The sequence below is a fragment of the Diadema antillarum genome, unplaced genomic scaffold (assembly GCF_040938485.1).
Source record: "Diadema antillarum isolate AM-2024a unplaced genomic scaffold, OU_Dant_1.0 scf00000026, whole genome shotgun sequence".
Taxonomy (NCBI): domain Eukaryota; kingdom Metazoa; phylum Echinodermata; class Echinoidea; order Diadematoida; family Diadematidae; genus Diadema; species Diadema antillarum.
Window position 1 is genome coordinate 550,319 of NW_027270915.1, and position 27,044 is coordinate 577,362.

At 39.2% G+C, this 27,044-nt stretch overlaps 1 protein-coding gene across 1 annotated transcript in view; it reads right to left on the bottom strand.

Moving 5' to 3' along the window:
* Nucleotides 1–16,027: 16,027 nt before the first annotated feature.
* Nucleotides 16,028–27,044, bottom strand: part of LOC139734426 (NXPE family member 3-like) — a 50,616-nt gene continuing 39,599 nt past the window's right edge. Inside the window, exons 5-6 of the mRNA XM_071645215.1 lie at nucleotides 17,698–17,759; nucleotides 16,028–16,866 (exon numbers count right to left, since the gene is read on the bottom strand). Coding sequence (XP_071501316.1) covers nucleotides 16,028–16,866; nucleotides 17,698–17,759 — 901 coding nt within the window. The remainder of the gene's footprint in view (nucleotides 16,867–17,697; nucleotides 17,760–27,044) is intronic.

Consider the following 27,044-nt stretch of genomic DNA (forward strand, 5'->3'; position numbering starts at 1 on the left):
TAATTGCAAAAGGTTGAGTTTCTCCACTAAAACATTTAAAGGACAAGTTCACCTTCATAAACATAAGGATTGAGAGAATGTAGCAATATTAGTAGAACACATCATTGAAAGTTTGAGGGAAATCGGACAATCCGTTCAAAAGTTATGAATTTTTGAAGTTTTTGTGCAGTAACCGCTGGATGAGAAGACTACTGCAGCGTGTTAATAACTTAGATGTCACATGCGTACAACAATATAAGGAAAATATAAAGAGAATTTCACAAAATTTCATCTTTTGAAAAAAGTACGCATTCCCCCAACTCGTTACCGACAAATGTTATGGGTAATATTATTCCCCCTGCCTTTAGAAAGAGGCAAGTCAAGTGCTCTTTTATTATGCGAAAAAAGTGAAAATATGTTGAATTTTCTTTACATTTTCTTTATACTGTTGTACGCATATGACTCACAAGCTGTAGTAGTCTCCTCATCCAGCGGTTCCAACACAATTTTTTTAAAAATTCATAACTTTTGCATCGATTGTCCAATTTTCCTCAAACTTTCACTGATGTGTTCTACTAATATTGTTGCATTCTCTCAATCCTTATGTTTATGAAGGTGAACTTGTCCTTTAAGTATAACAGCTTGGTCTCGGAGAAACTGGAACACGTCCTTCCACTTCACAGGGCTTGGGGAGAGAGACCCCGAACAGAAGTATCAACTCCAATATATACTATGTACACTCTCCTGCTCCTACTATCCCATAATACTCATCTCTTGTATCATACCCAAGCTTTCCTGACTAACCCTTCTCAAAGAAACTTTATACAAAAACTTTATACAAAAACTGACCATGAATGGTAAGGGAGAGAGAGAGAGAGAGAGAGAGAGACAAAGAGGCAGAGGGAGAGATAGGGAGAGAGAGAGAGGGAGATTGAAAAGAGACTTAATACAAAGCATTCTACATGTATGCTGTACTCTGGTTCTTTGTACAGCATCACAAGTTGGCAAACTTCAAAGTAACATAGAACAATACCAGCCACTTTTATGTGGTTTTCTATCTCTAAGCCACTGTCCAGTCATTGCCACTAAATCCACTATTCAAGTAGGGTGGCAGTACCTCTTTTGTTTCATAAACTCAGTCAACTTTTAGGTTGCGTGGTGGCACTATATAATACACTGTGTACCAAGCAGCTATTGTATCTTGGTAATGAATAGATTCCAGCTTTCTGGTTCTACAAACTCTATGTACACTAAAATAGGCAAGTTGCTCCATAAACTTATATTACATGTCTAGGTATGAAAGCTACTATATTCCAGCTTTCTGCCAGTACTATCTATACAGTAAAGTGGGCATGTTACTCCACCACTTTACATACCTCCCTGCTTTAAAGGAATCATGACTTCCACGTCATGATGATAATGCATACCATGCATCACGCATCTGGTATTGCTATTTACATATATACACAATACACAAAATATATTATTTACAATATTCATTTCAGAGTGTGGTGCCCCTTCAGACACCAGAGTTGCCCCAGTCATATTCATTATATTGCAATGTTTGTCTACTACTACCAAAAAAATCCCAAAACCACTTTGAAATTAAATTGTCATGAAAAGATCTAAATTTGTGAAGGACCAATAACATGCATCCAATCTATTGCTCAGACTATCAATCGAACTCAAGCACGTAAAATCACAAAATCAAAGCATGGATATAAAAGTAAATATATACAGTTGTAGATGCACGTGTCACTATACAGCCACTACTTGTACATCAAGCAGGTAAACCCTCATTCAACCTTGTTGCCTGTTGGTAGCGGGTTTACTATTGGTTCAACCAGAAAACAATCTGTCTATATTTGAATTTGGTAATTCAATGTACACTTGACCAATTAACTCCAAAACAATCTTGCGAGATGTAGTGCTTCACAATGAGTGTGGCAGCATAAATGTACAAAAATATAATGACTTGCAAACTCATGAAATAGATCTCAACGCCTACTTTGACAATCCCACTCCTGACACCAATTTATGTAAGGGGGGTGTTAGTGTATGTGTGTTATAGAATAAAGTCACTTGTCAGGATGGCTTATTCTCACCCCGAATACATAATTTCATCCAAATGGATATATCACACAGAAACATTAAACAAACCAAATATGTGGGCGTCAAAGCAGTGACAAAGACAATGTGGTACACATTGGATTACATTAATCACCTTGTTGGTGTTGAGATTTATTCAAAGTCACGCATCAGAGCAATCAGTTTGATCTCTTTGAACCATGAAAAATAAAAAGAGTTATTATACATATACAAATGACAGAGATAAGAATGTACTCACATCTAAGTCCACTCTGATATTCAATGAAGGGGATTGTGTCGTGCACTACCATTCAATTTTCGCGCAAAATGCTCACAAATACAGTCCTCGCGGTCGAATTAACATGCTAACTGATGGCGAATCTCGTTGGAGCGCTCAGTCCATGAAGTGAAGAGGGTCCGCGAACGATGACCAGAAGACATCTCTGCGTTGAGTTGACTCACAGTTGGGGGGGGGGGGGGTTCCCTGTCCAAATGAAGGTAACTTCTGGCTTGCTGCAAATTCTTGAAACTGTATGTCTGGTCCACAAAGCACTAAGTAGTCGTTTGACTTCTCCTTAGACCGACCAACATAACTGATCGTTTCGAATGTACAGCAAAGCGTCCATAAAATATCATTCAAAACATCTTATCAACTTTGAACTGTCGAACACTGGACATGACTTGGTGATGTCAGGACGGAACTTCGTGTATAATTGCAAAAGGTTGAGTTTCTCCACTAAAACATTTAAGTATAACAGCTTGGTCTCGGAGAAACTGGAACACGTCCTTCCACTTCACAGGGCTTGGGGAGAGAGACCCCGAACAGAAGTATCAACTCCAATATATACTATGTACACTCTCCTGCTCCTACTATCCCATAATACTCATCTCTTGTATCATACCCAAGCTTTCCTGACTAACCCTTCTCAAAGAAACTTTATACAAAAACTTTATACAAAAACTGACCATGAATGGTAAGGGAGAGAGAGAGAGAGAGAGAGAGAGAGAGAGACAAAGAGGCAGAGGGAGAGATAGGGAGAGAGAGAGAGGGAGATTGAAAAGAGACTTAATACAAAGCATTCTACATGTATGCTGTACTCTGGTTCTTTGTACAGCATCACAAGTTGGCAAACTTCAAAGTAACATAGAACAATACCAGCCACTTTTATGTGGTTTTCTATCTCTAAGCCACTGTCCAGTCATTGCCACTAAATCCACTATTCAAGTAGGGTGGCAGTACCTCTTTTGTTTCATAAACTCAGTCAACTTTTAGGTTGCGTGGTGGCACTATATAATACACTGTGTACCAAGCAGCTATTGTATCTTGGTAATGAATAGATTCCAGCTTTCTGGTTCTACAAACTCTATGTACACTAAAATAGGCAAGTTGCTCCATAAACTTATATTACATGTCTAGGTATGAAAGCTACTATATTCCAGCTTTCTGCCAGTACTATCTATACAGTAAAGTGGGCATGTTACTCCACCACTTTACATACATATACATGTATACATATATATATATATATATATATATATATATATATATATATGGCCCACATACACATACACACAAGTGTACATACATACTGTGTAATATTATATGTACCTACACATACTTTTACAGTAACAAGTAATCTAACCAAAATTTTCCTACTTTCGAAAATGGATGGTTTCGTTTTGCACTGAGCCAGATACATTGCTGTTTTTCTGTTTTTTAAATCAGAGTATGAGCACACGCAACATTTAAATTATCATTTATTCAGCCAAACAAAACATCACAACTGCAGTAATGACAGTATTATACATTCACATGGTAGCAATTTCACAGTTGATATGCAGTATGATATTGAATAGGGAAGCAACACATGGACCACAGCTCACAAAAGTAATTATTTTACTGTTTTTATTGTTTTACTGTTTTGTTTGCTGTCATTCTTAGGCGTGTGAGCCCTCATGCGATGCATGTCCGTACATACATTTATTTAGTCTACATGCATGAAAATAAACTTATTTATAAAAACAGACCAATAATAGAAATATATTACATCAAAAAAACATGAAGCAAAAAGAAAATCAGATTTTTACTCAATACTGTGATCCTTACTTGAATTACACATCTATCCATCTAATACTAGAACCAAATAGACAAAATTGTTAAAACAAGAACAAAAACTCAAGATGAAGATTGAATAAAGGAGTATTTCAGATCAGTGAAATATATTTGAAATGTAACATATTCAAAAGTTACTTGACAAAAACTAAAACAAGGAAAGGTGCAACAATAGCGTCATAGCGATGTACTAGTGGTACATACTGTAAAACGAAGAATGCATTTTTATTTCGCGAGAGCTAAGATTCGCGAAATCAAAATGCACGCGAAAATTCGGGTGCACGTCACGAGACCGACACCCACGAGTCATACAGCTCACAAGTCATACAGCCCACGAGTCATACAGCTCACAAGTCATACAGCCCACCACTTATACAGCCCACGAGTTCGACACTGAGTAAATAAAGCCCATGAGTTCGACATCAAGTAAAATAAGCCCAGGAGTTATACGGCTCACGAGACCGACACTACGCACAAAAGGCTCATGAGACCGACATTAAGCAAACAAAGCCCACGAGACCGACACTACACTTGAAAGGCCCACGAGACCGACGCTACGCATACAAGGCTCACGAGACCGACATTACGCAAAAGAGGTTCACGAGACCGACACTAAGCAAAGAAGGCCCACGAGACCGACAGGATGAACAGCGCCACCTATAGACCAATAAATTGTATAGGGTGTCCTGATAATGGCATAAGGAAGACATGAGAGATGGAAAAGAAGAGTTGCCAGGGTGTTACCCCATCAGTTGCCCCCACCCCCTGAAATGATCAGGATCTTTAATTGTGTTTGCGTGGGTGTGTGTGAAAAATGAAAAAAAAAATCAGTAAAAGTGTGCAACAGATCTTTCCACATTAACTTGAAGATGGCAAGACACCCTCGTTTGCATGTTAACCCTCTGACTTCTTTTATATGTTCCTACCCCCCCCCCCAAAAAAAAAAAGAGAGAGAGAGAGAGAGAGAGAGAGAGATCTGCCTTCGGTGATTGTTATTATATTCTAGTGGGATCATCGAGAGGCATTTTATAGAGTGAAAATCTGCATGATTCGAGTATGCTTATGTGTTGAATAGAGAAAAAACGGCTTGTAAGAAAAGTTCTTAGTGTATTTCCATCTAATCTGCACAAACAAAGTGGCTACCAAAATCGTCAATGAAGGTATCTTTAGGGATTTGGAAAAAAACAAGATGCATCCATGAAAACAGCTATTGTATTTCACGAAAAATGTACTGTTTGGAGGAGAATAACACAAGCCACAAATCAAGGTGAATCCCTGCGATATAAAACGTTTTAATCAGTTGAATTACATATACTATAGTTACAGAGAAAATTACAAATAGGTCTTACTGCAAAACGTCCAAGCAGGAGGGTAGAATATCTAAAATAGAATAAGTAACTAGTGAATCGGGAAAGAGAAGAGGTAAAAATCATATCCTGTCCATCTTCTAGCTAAAAACTGGGAAAGCCTATTAGAAATAGCACGATGTTATTATCAAAGCTCTAAAATTAATTCATACATTGTTCTTGTCCTCTTTTTAATTCATTTGTGTTTTTTGTCTTTTTTTGGGGGGGTGAAGAATACTAATTCTTCTATGTTGGGGGGGGGGGGGGGCGGGGGCATGAAGAATACAATTCTATTTTTCTAATTGATAACAATGTCGCTCCCTGACACAATTGCCCCCCCCCCCAGAAGTATATAGAAATACATGTTTGATGTCGTTCATAATTATGTAGATGGTCACCATCTTTCACTTGATAGCGTGAAGAAATTGCACCCGCCAGTATGTTATTTTTCCGTTCATGGAACACCCTGTACAGGTAATTGACATGTAGATGGCGCTGTTTATCCTGTCGGTCTCGTGGGCCTTCTTTGCCTACTGTCGGTCTCGTGGGCTTTCTTTGCTTAGTGTCGGTCTCGTGATCCTTTTTCACCTAGTGTCGGTCTCGTGGGCCTTTTTTGCCTACTGTCGGTCTCGTGGGCTTTCTTTGCTTAGTGTCGGTCTCGTGAGCCTTTATTGCTTAGTGTCGGTCTCGTGGGCTATGTTGCTTAGTGTCGGTCTCATGAGCCTTTTGTGCGTAGTGTCGAACTCATGGGCTGTATGACTCCTGAGCCGTATAACTCGTGGGCTGTATGACTCATGGACCTATTATTGATGTCGGTCTCGTGGGATGCCCCCGAAAATTGTCTACACTATATGCATTGAATGTTAGAGGCAACTCGCAAAAAATTTAATGACGCGAAAAAGGCCGTCGGCTCCAATTCGCGAAAATTTCATGCCGCGAAAATATCGTGTTTTATAGTAAAAGACACAGCAAATCAAGCTAAAACATAAAGGAGTGATTGCTTCAGTGATCTAATGCAGGAAGACAAGGAAACACAGAACGGCGACATCTCTATGAACTTCATAGATATTTGGAAGATTATTCCATTTCATCAGAAACCACCCGGAAGGGGAGATCAGAAGCACAAGAGCCTGGGTTCGTGAGGCCTGGAGAGATGGTAGAAATAATACTGTAACTCATTGCCGCCTGGTGTTCATTTGAATACTGTCACTGAATGCGTCACATCCGCAGAGTGATGCCACTCTAAACACTTAAAAATAAAACAAACAAACAAACAAACAAACAAACAAACAGTAAGAGCGCCCTCTTCAAAGTCAGAGTTGATCAATAAGTGCGGCGAGCCTTTCTTCATCGGACATATCACCTCTACGTGGCTTGAGCGGGTGCACGTCGCGACCTTGACATCCACAAACATATTAATCTGAGAGTATCTTGGGGAGTACATGTATGTGCCCTCGCACCATATTTTGCACACATAGATTAATTATAGACCATGTTCCCTGGATCACACAGTTCATAGTATAACGCCATTTTGATCAGACGCCATCTTGGCTGTGCAAATTAAGTAAAAACAAACAAACAAACAAACAAACAAACAACCCCCCCCCCCCCAGAACACTGTCATGTCAACAATATTTCATTCTGAATACTGGATAGTATCTATAAATCCAATATTTGGCACACAGGGATATAGACCATGACTGTTACATGGATCATTGTTAAGGGAGAAAAACCTCCTTCTTTTTTTTTTTTTTTTTTTTTTTTTTTTTTTTTTTTTTTTTTTTTTTTGCTCAGACGCAGCAAATTAGGTTGCAAGGACCAAAATAATATGTACTTCATTCTGTATCTTTGTTAGCACATGCCCTGTCACCTCAATATCTGCACACATTTAGCCCGTGTCACGTACATCATGTCATAATTTTAACTGCTTCATCGATCAGGCACCATCTTGGCATTGTGAATTAAGGTTAAAGGTAAAAAAATACATCATCCTGAATCTTGGTTAGTACATGTAACGTATATGCCCAATCACCCATACATTTTGTACACAGTAAACCATGTTGCATCGCATCATTTTACAATAATGATAATGACTTTTGTACACAATATACAGACCATGTTACATCACATGAATCACATAAAGTAATTACGTCTTATGATCAGACGACATCTTGGCTTAGTAAATTAGGGTAAAAGATCATTGCGCTAATACTTAATTCCATATTATGTCTTTGGTATGTCTTGTGTCCTGTTGCCCCTATACTTTGCACATTAATTTATAACATTCAATTCAATTGAAATCAAATTTCACTTCATTTTCGACGAGAACATAAACAATTCGCTATAGACCTTGTTACCTGGATCATTTTCACAAAATAACGACTTCTTGATCTAATTCGATCATTTCATGGCAATGAACATCAGGGTCAGAAGAGTATATTCTCATAGTAGCTGCGTAATCTAGATGTCCATTATTATGATGATTATTATCAGATTTGACTGACATGATTTGATTAATTCATTCTCCGTATGGCATTACTTTACAACAATTCCTTATCAGATTATCACCAAACATGATAACGTATCGCCTACATAATAGTAATACACCCCATGGCTATCTCCTACAATTTTCAACAATATTGTAATTCATTATACATCTATAATTACATGTCTTATATTTTCATACAGAACAAATAGGCCTAGTTGCCAACAAAAAGCTGAAAGCTTGACGCCTTGGTGAACGATGATACAGAACATTGCTCAGACAAGGGGGTCCAACATGATGCTCGCCTATATCCAGCGTTCACACCACTGTTCTCCGCGGGCACGGCAGTCACGTTCAGGCCACCGTGGACAAAGTAATGCCCCAGTCACACAGTGCTTTACGATGGATTACGTCCGCCGCGGATAGATACGAATGAGTGGACGCAGGGGGACGCAGCGTGGACGCAGGCATCCGCACGGACGTATGTAGACGTATCTGTCCGTAACTCATCCGTAAAGAAACGCAAAATGACGTCGCTATACCTGCGAAATTTTGAAATGTTCAAAATTTCGCAGAAGGACGCCACGGACGCAAACTTACGCAAGTAACCGTAACCAAACGTAACTATCCGTAACTGAACGTAACTACCCGTGGCTTGGACGCAGACCATCCGCAAAAAAATTTACCTTCCGTCCGTTTGCGTTCGCTTACGTCCACCGTAAGTATCCGAAATTAACCGCAAGTTAACGTATCACAACAGTTTCCTCCGCTTACGGATATTTACGGACAGCTACGGACGTTGCGGAAAATTACGTCCTTCGACGTTTTCCGTTTTCCACTCGCATGGGAACACAGAGACTCGTGGGAAGGCATACTACTCCTGTTGCCAAGCTGCAGCGCCTTTACCTGAAGGAATACTACAACACAGGTGGAGAGGCAGAACTGCATAGTCAAAAGCAAATTTATGAAATTTCTCCCACATACTGGTCATTTTAAATGGCACCCATATACCATTTATACTCATGACATCGGTTGACTCTTGGTGCTGAACTTTTTTTCTTGTACTCTTCGAATGTATATTTTTCGAAAAAAAGCAATATTTTGGGTAGGGGATGGGGTGATAGCATTTTATTCACTTTTCTGGCCGGGGAAGGTGTGGGACAGGGGCAACTATATAAAATGAGAACGAATTTAGTATATCTCTATAGTCTTACCCATGCACTTTACGCTCCATCGAATGTGTATTACATTTTTTTGTGATATTAATAATAATAATAATAATAATAATAATAATAATAATAATGGACATTTATATTGCGCAGCTACTATAATAACATACTTTACTGCTCATTAAAAAATGACATGCATACAAGAAATTCAAACAGAAAATACATTACTTCAAGAGATGACTTGATATTGCATTTGGGTGTGGAAGGGGTGTTTGAAAGTTTTGATGTCTTTTTTTTCTGTAAGCATTGCTTTATCATAAATATCTCCTTAACATAACCCAGTAAGTCATGAATATCGCTGAACAATGACAGCGTAACCACAGTTTGTCTATTCCATGACTGTAAGTAGTATTTTCTTACTGTAATGTTTAACTTTTCGATCTATATTGTATTTTATTTGTGGTATAGTGATGTTATATGTGACCCTGCACCACAAAACACACAAAAAGTCGCCACACATGAAATTTTAGTTGAGAGCATATTCTGAAAGAGCAGACTTTAAGCTCTAAATTGATATATTACTCACATCAAATGGACTCTCCTAACCTATCTAAATAGTGGAATAATGCACACACTCAGAAAAAGTGTAAACTGAGAAAAGAGGCTCTGAAGTATATTCAAGCGCTTAATCTTTATCAAGCCGTGCTGGTTGTGCGATGAATGGGACAAAAAACAGGATGGAATCCACCGGAGTAACAACAATGAGGGGATTATCAAATTAAACTGAAATTAATAATAATGATAATGATAATAATAAAAAAAAAATAATAATAATGATAACAATAATGACAATAATGATAATAATACTAATGATAATAATAATCATAATAATAATAGTAATAGTAATAATAATAATAATAATACTAATACTAATAATAATATTAATGATAAAGCCTTATTTACCCAGGGTAGCCAAGTCAAGATCGGCTCGGTTGACCCATTTCACCTATTTTCAATCCTCAAACAAAATCAGTGTGTGCGACTTTTTGTTCATTTTGTGATGCACGGTCACAATATATTCTTTACATTTATGACGTTTATTCATATTTGAGTTGCACAAAAAATTCAAACTTCAAGTTCAAAATTTCATATATCTTTTATTATTGTAAAGCAAATTAAAGGATTACGATTTTTTTTCCCAACTTGTACGTAATTCAATTTCAGTTTTCCCCAGTATACAATGTAAGACAGTCCAAAATGTGATAACCTTGCTGTCATAATACATTGACTTAGCAGGAATCGTAAGAGAAAACCAAATTGTCCATAATTATTAATATCAATCTGTAACTATCCGTAACCATCCGAAAATATCCGCAACTCTCCGCAAGTGTTCAGAACTATTATGTGCCAATTCGTAAGAACATCCGCAAGTGGACGCAAGTATTCGCATCTGGTCGTATCTGTCCGTATCGCCCTCATTTTTTGCCCGCATGTTTTGTACAAATTTCTGGTGATGGCAAAGGATCCGCGGGGGTCCGCGGAAAAAATGACTTTTTTGGACGTAACGCCGGACGCAGAGGATTATGTGACTGGGGCTTAACCCGGATGAATGTGCCAAAATGCGATGATACGGATGGGCAAACGTGACAGGTCGTGACTGCCGTGGATGACATGTCGGATTTTTAATATGTACAAAACAAAGTATACCACGGCAATCCCGGTGCTAATGAGGAACCTTGTATGCCGTAATACAACGGGGTGAACGCAATAAGGCACGATGGCACGTAATAGGCGGTCCGGGATCCGTAGCGGCAAGTGACTGAAAATATATTGATAGTTTGTCCTGATCAGACGCCGTGAGAACAGCGTCTGATAGCTACATGTATATTCACCGGGGCGAGGACTGGAACGAACAAGACTGGAATGCGTAGGGGGAAAAAAACGCGGGAGAATGTCTCGTCTACCCATCACGGCGCTCTGCGTTTCAGGCAAACTGGGCTGCTGTGGCCGCCAGGAACATGATGTAAACGCAGCATAAGAGGGATAGCAAACTTTATCATAAAGAAGAGTGTTGATTGCTGGAGAAATAATCCATCCATTCAAACGCAACGTTATGATGTAAACCATCATTATAAACCATAATGATGATTATAATCTGATAAAGGTGATTGTCACAAACACTGTTGTACACGCATCTATTTAATACAAAGACCCTTCACATTGATGATAATATCTTCAGTTTTGCAAAGAATCCTTTTTGTTGCAAAGTGACACCCAAATATATGTAATTTGTGACTGAACCCCAAAACTGGCCATCTCATGTTCATTTCAATGAATGATTGTTTACTTTTATAGGTTAAAAAAAACCATTACGAATATTTCTGTGTTGAAAATTACAATGCGCACAGGTTTATGACTGTGAGCGGGTGATTTGGAACTTACTGCTTTTACGTGTCTATATGAAATGCGTATGCTAGTGTTTGTGACAATCACCCTGATCAGATTATAATCATTGTGGGTGATAATGTGTACATTGTATACAGTATTCTCTCACACTGACAAAAATACTGAAATAGTTAGGCTACAAATTGATATTACTGCATAGTGATTATAACTTGATCGAAATGTTCATGTTAAAAACTTCAGAGAAGTCAAAAGAAATTCGTTTGGGTATGATATTTTAACATCGCAACAATTATTGTGTCTTTTGGGACACATCAATATGATCACACAACAATGTCGAGATACGCATTAGCACTAAAACGGGCCTGATAAGAAGAGACAACTAAATCGCTTCTGAAATATAATTGAGATAATTATATAATGTGGGCCTACCTACCAAATTGCACTGCACGCAAATGATTTCAGATATCTCGTGAGATGTACAAAACAATTACAAAATGAAGGCAAAAAACACAAGTGGCAAGCAAAAATAACAATAGAGAACTTTAGATTTTCTCGACGTCGACGTTCAGGGAGGTGATGGGAATCGCTCATCAACACCGATCTCGGGTCGTCTGAGTTACTAGTTATAGGGCTCACAGGGGTAAATAATTCCCCATAGAGACGTGTGTTAAAATTCAAAATTCAAAAAGTTATGTAAAATAGCTGGGAGAAATGAGGTGTTTCATCTTCACTAACCTGGATAAGTGAGCTATACCCTCAGGCTGTGTCATCCATCAAATTCCCAAGGCGGGTTCTTCAGCTCAAGCTCTGTCCAAGGGTCCGCAAAGCCAGACTACGAGTTCTTTTCACTCAAAAAATCACCTATTTTCTGTACATGCACCCAATGAAATATAGCCCCTTTAAATTCCATGAGAAAAGCTTTTATCTTCCAACCAAAATGCAGTTTGTAGAGGAATTCATACTCAATATCACCTGCAGCTATTCAGTTTTATGCCAAACTGCATTATTCATTTTTAATTAATTTTTTCTTCATTTATTTTGGTATCTTTGGTACGAATTTGTGAAGGGGTCTGGGACATTCCATTTTATTTACAGGTGTGAGCCCTAAAGTCTAGGCCATGACGTCGCAGAGAGCTACCTTGATGCAATGATCATGGGGGCGCTATTCTAACTTGTATAAGCTGCGCCTCCAGGTTAACCCTATAAAGTCCAAGCTATTTTGACCCCTTCCAGGCATATTATGCCACCATATAACTTCTTTATTATGTGATGCATCACCGTTATATTTGGCACATGGGTAGAGCAGCTTATATAACTCTACATGACGCAACATTCGAAATGTTACAAGGTCATCCATTGAGGGTGCTATTTACCAAAATATAGAGAAGTACATCGGAAATATGCTAAAATCATGTTGTTTTTTCTTTATATTTCTCCAAACCCAGTAAAATGTTTTCATTTTAAACTACGTTTAAAAAAATATTTGGAACAAGGGAAAAGCAAGTCTACCTTCACTATTTGCTATGGTTGAAATTTCTCAGAAGAGGGTCAAAGGAAGAAAGAGAGGCAGAAACGTCTGGTAAGCAGCATGTAGTAGGCTATTTCAAAATTTCGTGGCATTACAGAGAGCTGGTAAGTAACACTTGATTGACTATGAAAAGAAAATGACAGATATACGAAAGTATCGTTGTCATGAACAATTATTGACAATTATTTACCCTAAAGTTGATTTCTATCCAATGAAAATCGAGGTGTTTTAGGGAGGCAAATCGTACTATAGGGTTTTCCACAATTATAGGCCCACCTCAGTCGGTTAGAGCACCGGTCTATAGCAATCTGGCAGTCTCGGGTTCGAATCCCACTGAAATCTGTGTTTTTGGGGTGTGTGTTTTTTTTACTTTAATTCTTACTGATAATTTCTGGTCAGTTCCCTTAATTGTATGAATTCAAAATCTGAGCGATTAACACATGTAGGTATTGATGTAAATTTGACTGGTTTGATTGTGGTTGATTTGATCGACTATATTTGTGAGTATAATGATATTGCTTATTTTTTCTTTGATAGGCCAAATTCAAATCAAGAGCAAATTCAGACAAATTCCATCAACATTGAAGTCTCTTCCGAAAAAAAAAATCGGACTCCGGAAGAAATAATTATTATTGTCCATTCGGTTGTATGTACTGTGGTGGAGTGGATTACACCCTGGCCTTTGAATCGGAAGACCCCGAGTTCGAGTCCCGCCAAGTGCCTCACCCATGGACGCCCCTCTCGACCAAGGCGTGTAGAAATGGATACCTGACAATGCTTTTATAGGTAACAATAGTGGTAGGGCCCGCTGGAAGAGCAGTATACTAAAACTGAAGAGGCTACCGATTATTCATATAAAACGTATACTCTCTTTAATAGGCTGAAAGAACTTGTATAGAGCCGTCATTCACTATATACAACCACGAACGTGACGAACACATCATGTTTGGGCAAGATATGCTGAAAAATCACATTAATGATACATTCACACAAACGTTTCCGGAAGTCATACACGTTTCCTATAATCTATCAAATAGACCCATGTTTAATTTGGGAAATCCCTAAACGCTGTTTCGTCTACACTGCAACAAGTGCCGTGTTGAATATGAAACACCGAGCTGATGTGAAATGTCTCATAAATTATGTGGTGTTAGATTAACACCTCCGGGTGTCACTTCAAACTATGTTATTGAATAGTTACTTATGGTTACTGTTCTTCTTGATGATCTTGAACTTCAACAAGACGATCAATAACATTCTGATAAAGTACTTGATTTTTTTATAAAAAGGTGTGAATACATTTACACCATAGTAACATCAATTGGTGTGGTCTCCAATTGACACTGAGCGGGTGTTATACCAGTTACATTAACACCAGCAATATCAAATCAACACAATGTGGTGTCATTGTTGAATTAACACCAGCGCAGCGTAAAAATATCACCAGCTCCAGTGTCAAATTAACACTGAAGTGCCAGGTGAACACTTATCAACACCATCACAATTATTCACAACATACTTTCTACACCTGTTGGTGTGGTCCTCTGTTGGCACAGTCTTGATCGGTGTATAGATTTAACACCCATGGAGTGTTAAATCTAACACCGATTTTTTTTTGCAGTGTAAATACCAAGTGTAATTGCTATGATGGCACGACATTTGCTTCTGCGACAGTTGCTCCGCCCGGTGTTATTTTCTCCTCGGACTTAGGGTTATATGTGGGTTTCGGCTGTAATGGGGTTTAGGTTTAGTTTGATGTGAGGATTGGCGTTGGGATTATATTTGTGGGTAGAAAATTTATGTTAGGCTTATCGTGCAGATAATTCATAGGAGCGAATGTCGCAGGAGCAAATGTCATTTTATGGAATAGCACCAGACGGACGCATTACGTTGATAATATGGTTGAAGTGTCTTACAACGAAACAATCTCTGGCTCTCTATACTCAGAAAGTCCGGTGCGCCCCCTCTGGATCCGCCACTGATGCTAGATATCACTCCATCCTCATCCTCCTCCCTATAAGCAAGATACAGTCTGAATGATGTAACTTATCTTCCTTCCTTGTTGGAGGGTGGGGGATGTTCGTCACAGGGGCCGCGAAACGATCTCATCGCAAGCCATAATGCTTCGTACATAAATGTATATAATCTGTCGCTCATCCTTGGACTTCTGTTTTCGTGCATTTAAAGGACAAGTCCACTTTCAAAACATGTGGATTGAGTGAATGCAGCAATATTAGTAGAACACATCAGTGAAAGTTTGGGGGAAATCGGACAATCTGTTCAAAAGTTGAGAATTAAAAAGCGAAAGTTAAAGTTTTTAAAGTCTGGATGAGAAGACTACTCTCTACGGTGTATGATGTCACATGTTTAGAACGATACAAGGGAAATATAGAGAGTTTCACAAAATTTCATCTTTTGAAAAAAGTGCACATTCCTCGACTTGTCGCTGAAGTATGTTAAGGATAATAATCATTACGTCTCCCTGCCTTATGAAAGAGGCAATTAAGTGTTCTTTTATCATGCGAGAAAAGTGAGAATATGTTAAGTTTTCTTTATATTTTCTTTATAGCGTTCTGCATGTGACTTCACAAGTTTCTCATCCAGCAGCGAATGAGCAGAAACTTCAAAGATTCATAACTTTTGTACGGACTGTCCGATTGTAATCAAACTCTCACTGATGTGTTCTACTAATTGAATTGCTGCTATCACTAAATCCACATGTCTATATGAAGGTGGACTTGATGTCCTTAAAAAGCAGACCCTACTTTTTATCGTCTGTCTCTTCCACACTTTTAAACTGGAGACAATAACACGCGCTTCATTGTGCTCAAACATTTGCGAAATCAGTAAAGGTAAAACGCCCCTTTATGAAACGATTTACCAATCTTGAACCTGGGTGTCAAGTAATCATCGTTACCAAGTTTGTCCTGCGTTAATACCTGTCGTCGAATCAACTGGACACATATAGGACAGTAGTGTCGAAACACCTGCTTCTATGATTTCAGGACCGGGATGGATATGGTCAGAACTGGAATAACCAAGTGCCATTGACCACTGGTCAATGAAGGCGACTTTGTCGTAGTTCCGGAACGTCTCCCTCAGTTTCATGTCCAACTCGCGTGCGTACCAGTCACTCCAAACGAACGATTGCATTGCGTTCCCGTGAGAGCGCGTATTTGCCGTCTTGATGAGCACGAGGGTATGCGGACTCCGCGCATGCAATCTCTCCACCGCGTGCCGAATTCCGACTACGCGATCCTCGTAGTAGCTCAAGTTGGTGGCGGTGAGATGGGCCCAGATAGTAAACACGAAGACAGTGTCTGGCGTGGCGACTAATTTGTCCAGAGCATCAGCGATGTACATAACTTCCGACGCTCTTGTCCAGTTGTTGCGTATTGGATAGCCGTGATGTCGATAGTGTATTGAGAAGTTGTAAGCGCGACTTTCTGCCATCGACGGACCCACTTTCCAATTCGACTGTTTTGTCGGTGGGTTGGGCTTGAGCGTAGTGGGCATTTTTTCGATCAAGAACTCGTAGTACTGCCTCATAGTGGAATCGCCGTGAAAATACACGACCTTATTTCGGAGACACCGATTAGCATTGTCAGCGTCAAACGAGCGCAAGCGGCAGACATTCGAAAACCACTGCCTGCCCATGAAGTAACCTGCAGCCGCCGAGGAGCTCCCTGACCGCCATCCTACCCGGCAAGGAGGCAGCTGAGGGTTTAGACACCCGCTGGCACTAGAGTTCCCTGCATTTTTACGCAGGAGATGAGAACATATAGTGATATACGGTCTGCTAAAATATCAATTATTCAGAGGTATTGCATCATAAATGATATCATCCTCCTTATCATGCCAAAATAAGTACAGTAAACCTCGTCTGATTTAACCTTGTACATGTTGAAAAACTGCTAAGTCGGGGAAAATCAGACCCAAGATGGATATAGACATAGTTTACGTGTTAAATTGTATTGGTTAAGTTGAAATTAACGTGAGTCGAAGGATTTTTTTTTCCAGGGCCGTTTGGATTCGACTTAGACACGAGGTTGACCGTACACGTTTGATACATCCAAACAGAATGGTTTCAGTAAAGTCGGACATGAAACGACATTTATGAGTTTGTTTTTTTTTTTACTTTACACAATTATTTTCATGCCGGGCAGTTATGATGTTGTTCAGGATCGCATAGATGCCTAAATGACCCAAACGACATCCCGTCGTTCTGAACACAATCCTAAACTAACTTTTGATTAGTAACATAAATCAAGAAATATAAACTAACGAACGCCATCTATCGCATCTAAAATAACTTGTGATAACTTAGCAATATATGGGGTGAAGGTTGTTAATAGTTGGCCAACAACATGATGAACTGGCAGTATTTTCATTTTTTTTTCAAGTGCAAGCCAAGTGGAAGGAAAGTTGCTAACAAAAGTTGAAATCAAAAATTGCTGCGGCAAAGTCCATGAATGCATGAAACTTGTCTTTCAAAATCAATTGATAAAAACATCATTGTTGCATGGCTCTGCAATGGGCCTTACTATCATGCCACTAATTATTTGGTAAAAATCGTTTCTTACCGGCAGGTTTATCAGAGACTTTCACTTTACTGGTTCCTTTCGCCTTTATCGGTTTCTTTTGCCTGTGGAAAGGGACAATTGATTGACACAAAATAAATGGCCGTGAAAATATGATTTATATACGAATTGTAAGTGGCTTAACTTTTTGAGTACAATATGTGCGCTGTTTTACGCATTGTTCAGATCAACAGAAGCAACAGTTTAGATATCGTAATGTTTTAGAGCAAATATTTCATGTTTTGTAAAGTTGTCGCAGCAAGCCATTTCATATAGTTCGACTATGCGCATGAGCAGAAGAAGGTCATTTTGCCAAAACGGGCACATTTGTTCGAATCCATGGAGATATTAAGCATCTTTGGTGTGACGATTAAGCACATCCACTTGACAGCAACAACGTGTTCAAAGCCTAGTATTTGGCAATACGTTCAGACGGGTGATCTAACCTCGAGGATAAACTCTATAAGGGGGGGGGGGGGAGCAAGTGTCGCACGGTGATTTCGTTACGAAATCAGTCATTTCGTCCGAGGTTAGCTTATCCTTGTGGTACAGGGGGAAATCCAGTCCAAAAATAAGTTAGTCTGATTAAAAGAAGTAAAATCTTATAAATTAAACGGTAAAAATTTGGCTGATATCGAATGAAAAATAAAGAAGTTTTGGAATATTGAATTTTTGCTAATTTCTGCAAAACAGTGCTTGTACAGTGGATATGAATATGCAAATGAGTGAGGTGACCATTGTAATAACCTCTCAATTTTCCATTGATCGTGTACAAAAATGACGAAAATTCAATGCTTCTGTCATTGAAGTCTGAAACACGATGTCATTCCTGGTTGAATAACTTCAGAATATGTGATCAGTTAGATATACGTTGTATCAGGATTGGAGCCTCGGGCATAATTGCATTTGAATGAAAAACTGGAAATTTCAAAATTGTATATGTACAAATTACTAGTATAGGGCAAGTTGTGAGGGAATGACATGCTCACTTTGCCGTTTGCATATAATTTATTGATTGACCGTTCAAGAACTGTTTCCTGAAAAAATAGCGAAACTTCAAAATGTCATAATTCCTGGTTTTTCACCCAATTTCGATCAAAATTTTACCGTTGAACTCTTGATATTTTACTATATTTCTTATAAGATTGACTGATACTTGGACTGGATTTCCCCTTTAATCATCACCGTCTGAACGTGACTATAATAGTTTGTTACTGCGTACAATGGGCCGGATGCATAAACGCTACCAATTGCTTGTGCTAGCCTTTACTCGAATCCGTATGCATAAAAACAAGCAATTGCTTGCGAGCAGAAGCTCTTGCTAGCAAGCACAAACAATTGCTTGCTGCCCGCGAGCAATTGCTTAGCGACGAGGCATTTGCTTTAAAACGTATGCATAAAACATACATTTAGCTTGTTCTTGCTAGCAATTGCTTTCGATTTTCCAAGCTCTGTAATTAATGAGCTTGAGTTTTGCTTAACTGGGACGTTCCCTTTTTAGTATCATTTTCATATTCATAAAAGAAAGACCACACTTTCGGTGAGTTGGCTCAGTCGGTAGCGCGTCTGCCTCACGATCACGCGGCCCGGGTTCGAACCCGAGTCTGGACTGAGCAGTGTTGTGTGTAAACATACCGTCCCCTCTAGCAAGAGGCAAAACACTCTGTCCCTCGGATAGGACATAAAATGGAGGTCCCGTGTATGAGAGAGTCACAGCTCATGCACGTAAAAGATCCCGCTGCATTCATTCATCGCAAAGAGCAGGGTGTCTAACCCGGTGAAGTGGTCCCACCCCACATCCAACTGGACCCCATGGAAGACCAGCTTAGTGTAGCTGAATATGGGCTATCCAGCCATCTTCACGGATGGAAAATGAACAACAACAACAACAACAACACTTGTGCAGGAGTGGTATTAAGCTACAAGAAATTACTCCTAAGTAGTGTAAGAAACTTTTTTGTTTCGACAACGGGAATGTCCAGTGGTTAGTACGCAAAATGTGATGAAAAATATGTAGGATGTCTGACTTCGGTGGAGAGCTAGGAGCTACCTCTCTCCACATGCGATCTGGCAGATCAGGGCTACCAGAAGCAGTGACGGGAATATGGCAAGCCGTTCGGGTCATTGCGTCAGGTCACTACACGTACTTCGAAACACCTACGCGAGCCTGACCACACGTAACGCGTGGGTACACGTCACACGTAACGCGTGGGTACACGTCACGTTACATATAGGGCCTACCGGGTACACGTAACGTGACGTGTACCCACGCGTTACGTGTGGTCAGGCACGCATAGGTGTTTCGAGGTACGTGGAGTGACCTGACGCAATGACCCGAACGGCTTGCCATATGGGAATCAGCCAGTACGTGTGTGTGTGTGTGTGTGTGTGTGTGTGTGTGTGTGTGTGTGTGTGTGTGTGTATAGATGCGTGTGTGCGTCTGTGTGTGTCTTCTGCTGTGTCAGGAAATGTTTCCGCACACACACGCCCTTTAAAATACATGCTGTCACACCCGACTTTGTTCTTGTGTTCGAACAGGCGTGACGTACATCCCTTTTCTTGAAAACGCAAGCAATATTATGCGTTAAGTCTCTTTAAACGATTGAAGTGTCTAACCAACTGAGGAAAAAAGAAGAGAGGTTATTTTCCGAAAAGTGCACGTGAGCTGGTATACTAAGCGGTCTATTTAGATAACTAAGGCTGGAAAGACGATCAAAATAAAACCACGATTTGCATCTGGCGCGGTTATGATTTTGATCGTCGAGGACTCGTTTCCCCGAAGTATTTAGACATTACTCATACTGTGATATCAACTGTCCACGGCAAAGAAAAAACAAACAAACAAAACAAAAAACTACCAAACAACCCGACAAAACAAAACAGAAAAAAAAAACAACTTTACATCTGCCGTAGTGTGAAAACCGTCTGGAATCGTTAAATGGCAGTATGTGACGAGACAGGGCCCTTAGTTCTCTTGGTTTACGCGCGTATGAGGCCCTGTATCCATGGTATCGTCTGCGCATATACTTTTGATGAACAAAAGATGAAACAAAAGATTGACCAAAGTGGTTTGGTTACAAGCTAGTAATCAATTAATATCCTTGTAAACATCGAAACAGGATGCAATACCAGTATATCTGCATTGAACAGTGCGTCATGTTATAGTGGCGATGATTTTCCTATAATAGTGATATCATCCGGAAAGGTAATATCATAGTCTCTAAAAGCCATGATGGTAATTAGGGTCTGATGTCAAACGGGGAAGGCTGAAAACGGATCTTCCTTTTTTTTCTCTCTCTCTCTATTCTTATCACATAGAAAACCAGGGAGGTGAAAACGTGGCTGCTTAAACTACTGATCACTATACATTTACTATAATTACCTCCACCAGCCAGTGCTCAACGCGCATTCAGCATGTTGCTTATTGTTAAACCACCGTCTTTTATATCAATGACCATAATAGATTGTGATCGTGCATCACCAAACCAACAAAAAGTCGCAAGGCCTGATTTTCTGTGAGGACACAAACACAAATGAAAAGAGAAAACCTAGTCAATTTTTATTTATTTTTTTTTTCTGAAAGAGCAATTCTTTTTATATTTCTAACATTTGGGTTCATAAAACACATGGGATTTTTTTTTCTTCTATAGAACACTTCATTTCAGTCTTTCAGGCTTTAACGATTCGGAGCACGAGAAACCTTTCAAAAACTTGTCACATTTAACTCTAATATAGTGACTTTTGAAAGGATGACGCCATTGCTTTGTAAGTTAATATCGGTCATGCTGAAACTACAGTGCACTTAATGATGTGCACATTATCAGTTTAGCTCGATTATCCCTTCATAGTGGTTGCCATGGAGCTTTGTATATTCTGGTTGCTTTATTTTTTGTTCCATTCTTTGCAGAGAGCAAATCACAGCAAATTACACACTTGACGAGACCCTAAACTTATAAGCCTCTTTTCTCAATAATATAGAGAAAAGAGGCTAGTCTTATATGCCTACTCACTTTTCCAGAGTGTATACTTACACACAGAGAAATTAGGGTTCTATTAGGGTTCTTATTTGCACCCTACGAGCAAATCTAACTAAGTGGCACCTTATAGGGTTCGGGATGGATGTAGAGGTGCAAATCCGAACCCTAAAGGGAGCCAAGTCTTAAGGGTTCGAATTTGGAACCATTCCATAGTCTTTCCCGAAAGCTGACATGTGGGTGTTGAATGGTGTTTGCTTAAAATGCCACACTATTTTTGGATATTATCGTATATTTTTATTTGAAAATATAACTACACGTTGTTAAAGAGTGACAGTGTCATCAGTAATACTGTACTAAAAAAATTACTACTTGAATTAAACATTTGTTTTTTCTTCTCGCACCGGGATCAAGAATATCATTTCAATGACGTTATCATAGAGAGAAAGCAAACGAGTACAAGTACACGTATTATGCGTGCACGCGTGGACCGTTGAGCACTTGGTCAATGGCAAAGCTAAAATCGCATGCGCACGCCACGCCGTAGGTCGCGCGGTATACGTACGTGCATACTACTGACGTTCCTCGTTTGGAATGGACAGACGACCGTGAGGTTTGGATGATGAATTAATCTTTTTGATGAGCCAAACGTTGTGAGTAGATGAGTGTACTGTAATTCCGTTGAAAATATTTCACAGTAATCGATGATATGTGTGAATTATGCTCATAGAATGCTGAGTGGTGAAAACTGATGCGAAAGAGTTGTATCGAGGTACATGTGTACTAACATGTCAGAAGTGCGATCATACATACAGTAAAGCATAGCGAATGAGTCAACGAAAGTGCACGTTAATACGGAAAGCCTCAACCAAGGTACTAACTACGACCAACAGCCCCATATGCATAGCGTAATTACGCTATGCGTATGGGGCTGCTGGACGCAGTTACCAAGGTACGTACGTAAATAGGTGACCGGATATAGTCGCATCATTTTCGTTAATGGGAATTATTACGTTTGAGCCGAGTTGAAGCTCAGTTTGATATTGGTTTCTGTGAAGTTGACAGAAAGAACGATGTAGGCATGTATGATGTGCCTAATGAAGAAAAATAGTGTCCCTGGTTCATTTAGGAGAATTTAAGACATGTATGAAGATTGAAGTCAGAAAATTTAGGTTGGCCTTGACTCCTTGTTGTCTATCAATGAAAATAGAATGTGTGTTATAAATTAGCAATGCCATAGTCACAGAGCATAAGCAATGATACACGATATGTGAATTTAGATAATATCCACTGGAGAAGTTGCATGTGCTAGACATGACATAAAATAAGTCACACAAACAAGGTATGTAAACGGTAAATCACTTCAGAAGTACAAATACTTGATCCCATACTTTAGCAGGTAGATATTCCAATATTGATTGTATGTTGAACTTTGTTTTATTCAATTACAGGTTGAACCTTGCTGATCCATGCTGATGCATGGTGTTAGCTTGGTCTCATACTGGGCCAAAGGGACCTGTGTTTGATTGATTATTTATCATCGAGTTCACTATGCATGAAGTTCAATGATGGTCTTCAGGATGAGTGATGCAGGTCAACCTCGAGAGACTGGTGAGCCATATAGGATGCCAGAGCTGGAGATGGAAGATGTTCAGGATGTCAATCCTGGTTCCTCGTTGAGTCAGTGTGGAAGCCATGCCAGTTCTTCTGAGAGTGATGGCCAGAAGGGCATACTATTTGGCAGCTGAAGCAGCTGCTATAGAAACGCATCAAAAACTAGAGCTCGAGGAGTTTCGACTTATGCAGCGTAAGATGAGATTAGCTATGAAGACCATGCTGCAGGTTGCTGAAGCAGAGGAGCAGATATACCTTGACTACGAGAACAAGAAGTTGGGAGTCGGCTTTCCTGTGAAAGCAGAGGATGAAACCTTGCTGTACCCAACTGAATGCGCCAACCAACCAGTACACACGAGTGCACCGATTTCCCTGACTAGAGAAGTAGCAAAAAAGTTATTTTCAAATTTTCTTTGACTTTTAGCAGATATAGTGCAAAAGCCAATAAGATCATCAGCATCATGTAGTATCCCTGAACCAGGTTTGATGAAAGCCCATCAATTTTTCCGTAGATACATCCGTACAGACCGGGAGACAGACAGGCAACCTGAAAACATATGCCTCCGGCACCATTCAGGGCGGAGGCATAATAATGAGACTCCTATATGTCATGTATGTTTAAACCATATAAAATTTGAGACGGGCCACATTGAATCCCCCCCCCCCCCCCCCCCCATTAGAATTGCTAAACACCACGGCTCTAGAAACATCTTTCCATTTTAATCCAGAAAGTAATCACCTCCCTGTTTTTAGCCAAGGGTGAGAATAAAGCCACTCCATGAAATGAAGATTAGCATTTTTTTTTTGCAAAATATATGTGAAAATGTCTAATTTCATAGATAACAGTAACTATTTATTCTGTCTTCTAAACTGTTGTCAGGTTATTCCCTTTCTTAGAATGCACTGGCCTTGAATATTAACAAGAATACTCTAAAGAAATATATAATAGAAAAATACAAGAGAACGAACTTGCAAATTACAAATTTAAACACAGTCTAAAAAGAACTTGACTTCTATTCACTTTTATCTCTTTTTTTTTTTGGGGGGGGGGGAGGGTGGATTATGGATGAAAATATGAATCTGCTAATGGATATGAAATACTCAAAGTATGCTTTCCATTATATTTCATACTAAATGGGGTTAGTTTGTATTGTTCATATTTTAGTTATTTCTTCACCATCGATAGCCTCAGTGCTTCAACAACACATGCACACTTTGAATTGATTGTTTAAGTAGGGAACAAAAAAAAAAAATAAGTCGCCTGCTGTTTTTTTTTTTGTAGTAGACAGCCACACAATGTATGTCAATTTTGGGCAATCTCTGGCAATGCAATGTCATAAGTGGAGTAGCTTTGTGACACTTGACAAAAGCATGATTTTCTCACAAACCCTTTATGTATATAAGGATTGAAAAATAGAGTTTGTTCCAAAACCTGAGAAAGCTCAACATATCATATCTATTTTTTTTTTGCATATAAAAGAACACTGGACTTCACTCTTTAAGAAGGCAGAAACTATTATCAATTCCTTACATACGTCAGTGACTTGTCAAGGAAATGTGCATGTTTTTCCTAAAAGAAAAAAAAATTGAAATTCTTTTTAGGTTTTCCTTGAATTGTTCTACGCATGTGACATCATAAACTCTTCTCACTCTGCTGCGACTGCACAAATGATTTAAAGATTATTAACATTTGAACTGAATGTCTGCTTTGCAATTTTTTTCTGATGTGTTCTAAAGGGCTTTTTACACTTGTGTTTCTTAACCCCGGACTTTCTCTGACCCAGGACTATCGTTAGTCCCGTACCAATTTTTTCAGCTTTTTACACTGGCCAATTAGTCCCGTACTATCTCTTGTCCGGGGCTAAGGAGAAAACTGACCTTTTTACACTCGTATTTCTTAGCCCCGGACTTTCCAAACCACATGAATATTCATAATTACGCTGTGTACTGTACACGTACACGCACGCACCGGCAGCACTTGATTGCCTCGTTTCTGATTGGTCAGTGAGGGTCGGACTTCGTCTCCGTCGCTTAGCCCAGGATTATTTTTTCGTTCTGTTTACACTCACTTGCTTGGCACCGCAATTGCGGTGCTAGCACCGCAATTGCGGTGCTAACCCCTGCTATTTTGCAGGGCCAGATAGTACCGTACTATCGGTGGGGCTAGCCCACTTTGGCAAAAACGAGTGTAAACAGAAAGTGGGCTAAGGATAGTCCCGTACCAACGGTGGGGCTAAGGCCCCCCCTTAGCCCCACCGATAGTCCGGGGCTAAGCAAAAATTTACAAGTGTAAAAAGCCCTTAATAGTATAAGCCAGTTTGGGGTACCAGTTTGAGCATGTGCAGAAAAAGGTTATTTGTACCGAGAGACAGGTTGGTTTTTTTAATTTCACTGAGATAAGCATGTGTAATGCTAGGATTATTCGTGGAATCCTTATAAATGGTGCCTGCCAGTACATCCACTTGACAGCAAGCCTGGTATTTGGCAATGTTAACACACAAAAAAAGTTTGTTAACATATTCAAGACAGCACTTAATAAAATAGATGATTCCCTAAGTGTTGATTGACGAACCATACTGGTCACTTCATCTACACTGGTTAGGTTCATTCTTTGTTTGAATATGAGTTCCATAAGTGGCTATGGTGGGCAAGCTGCTGCATTATGTCACTTTGCATTGAGTGAAGTGCCTAACCAACTGAGAAAAATGAAAGGTCATTTGTACCTATGTGCACATGAGCTATCTCCGGACTGGCTTATTGCTGCGCATTCACTCAATCCACATGTAGGTCTATATGAAGGTGGACTTGCCCTCTAACTATGATTATAATTTCAAGCTTTCTTTAAGTAGGTTGTATAAAGTGCTGATATATTTGTGTAAGGTTTGGTGAAAATTAAGTATTAAAATCATAATGATTGGGAGAGTTGTGAGACTGTAACATCAACGCTTGAGGTATTTCTCATGCATGATCATAAATCTCTGTAAAATATTGATTGTAATAGTAATAATGATAATAATGGTGATGATAATAATAATAATAGGAATAATAATGATGATAATAGTAATAATAATATATTTTGCTCCTGATCATTATGCTTGTGATGGTGCCAATACCAACACCTGCTTTATAAATGTGAAAAATCGACTGCTCTTTACAATATTTTGAATGTTGGGGCTAAACTGCATACATTGTGTAATTATATTTATGGTCTACTGAGTACAATGTGCTTCTTGTTTCCATCGCTTGGAAAAAAAAACCCAATGTATCAAAAAAAAATTGTTTTTAAACTTGTCTCACTGAAGACATATTCCTTCCCCTTTATGTCCAGTTTGTCATACCACTGATTGGTTAACCTTATTTTCCCTTTCTGAGGTAACATTTTCTGTGGAATTGTTAATGTTAATTTGATGCAATGAAAAGTGTTTTCAGATGTGCTATTCTGCCCGAGATTTATAACTGGGACATATCTTTAGCTGTGTGCATAAAAAAGTAACCAAATTTAGATGTGCATTCTTCATTTTTTGATTCTTTTTTCACCTTTCTTATCATTGGTGTAATTGTATATGAAAAACAAAATGTGAAGTATACTAATTGTATAATGGGGCACATTCGCAAGCTCTCAAGCTTGGAATTGGATGGAATATGTCAGTACAAGTAGTGCGTTTCAAATATATATGACAGAACTTTGCCATACCCTTCATTGTTTTGGCAATAACTCGTGTACGAGAAATCAGAGTTGACATATCGCTGTTAATGTCTAAG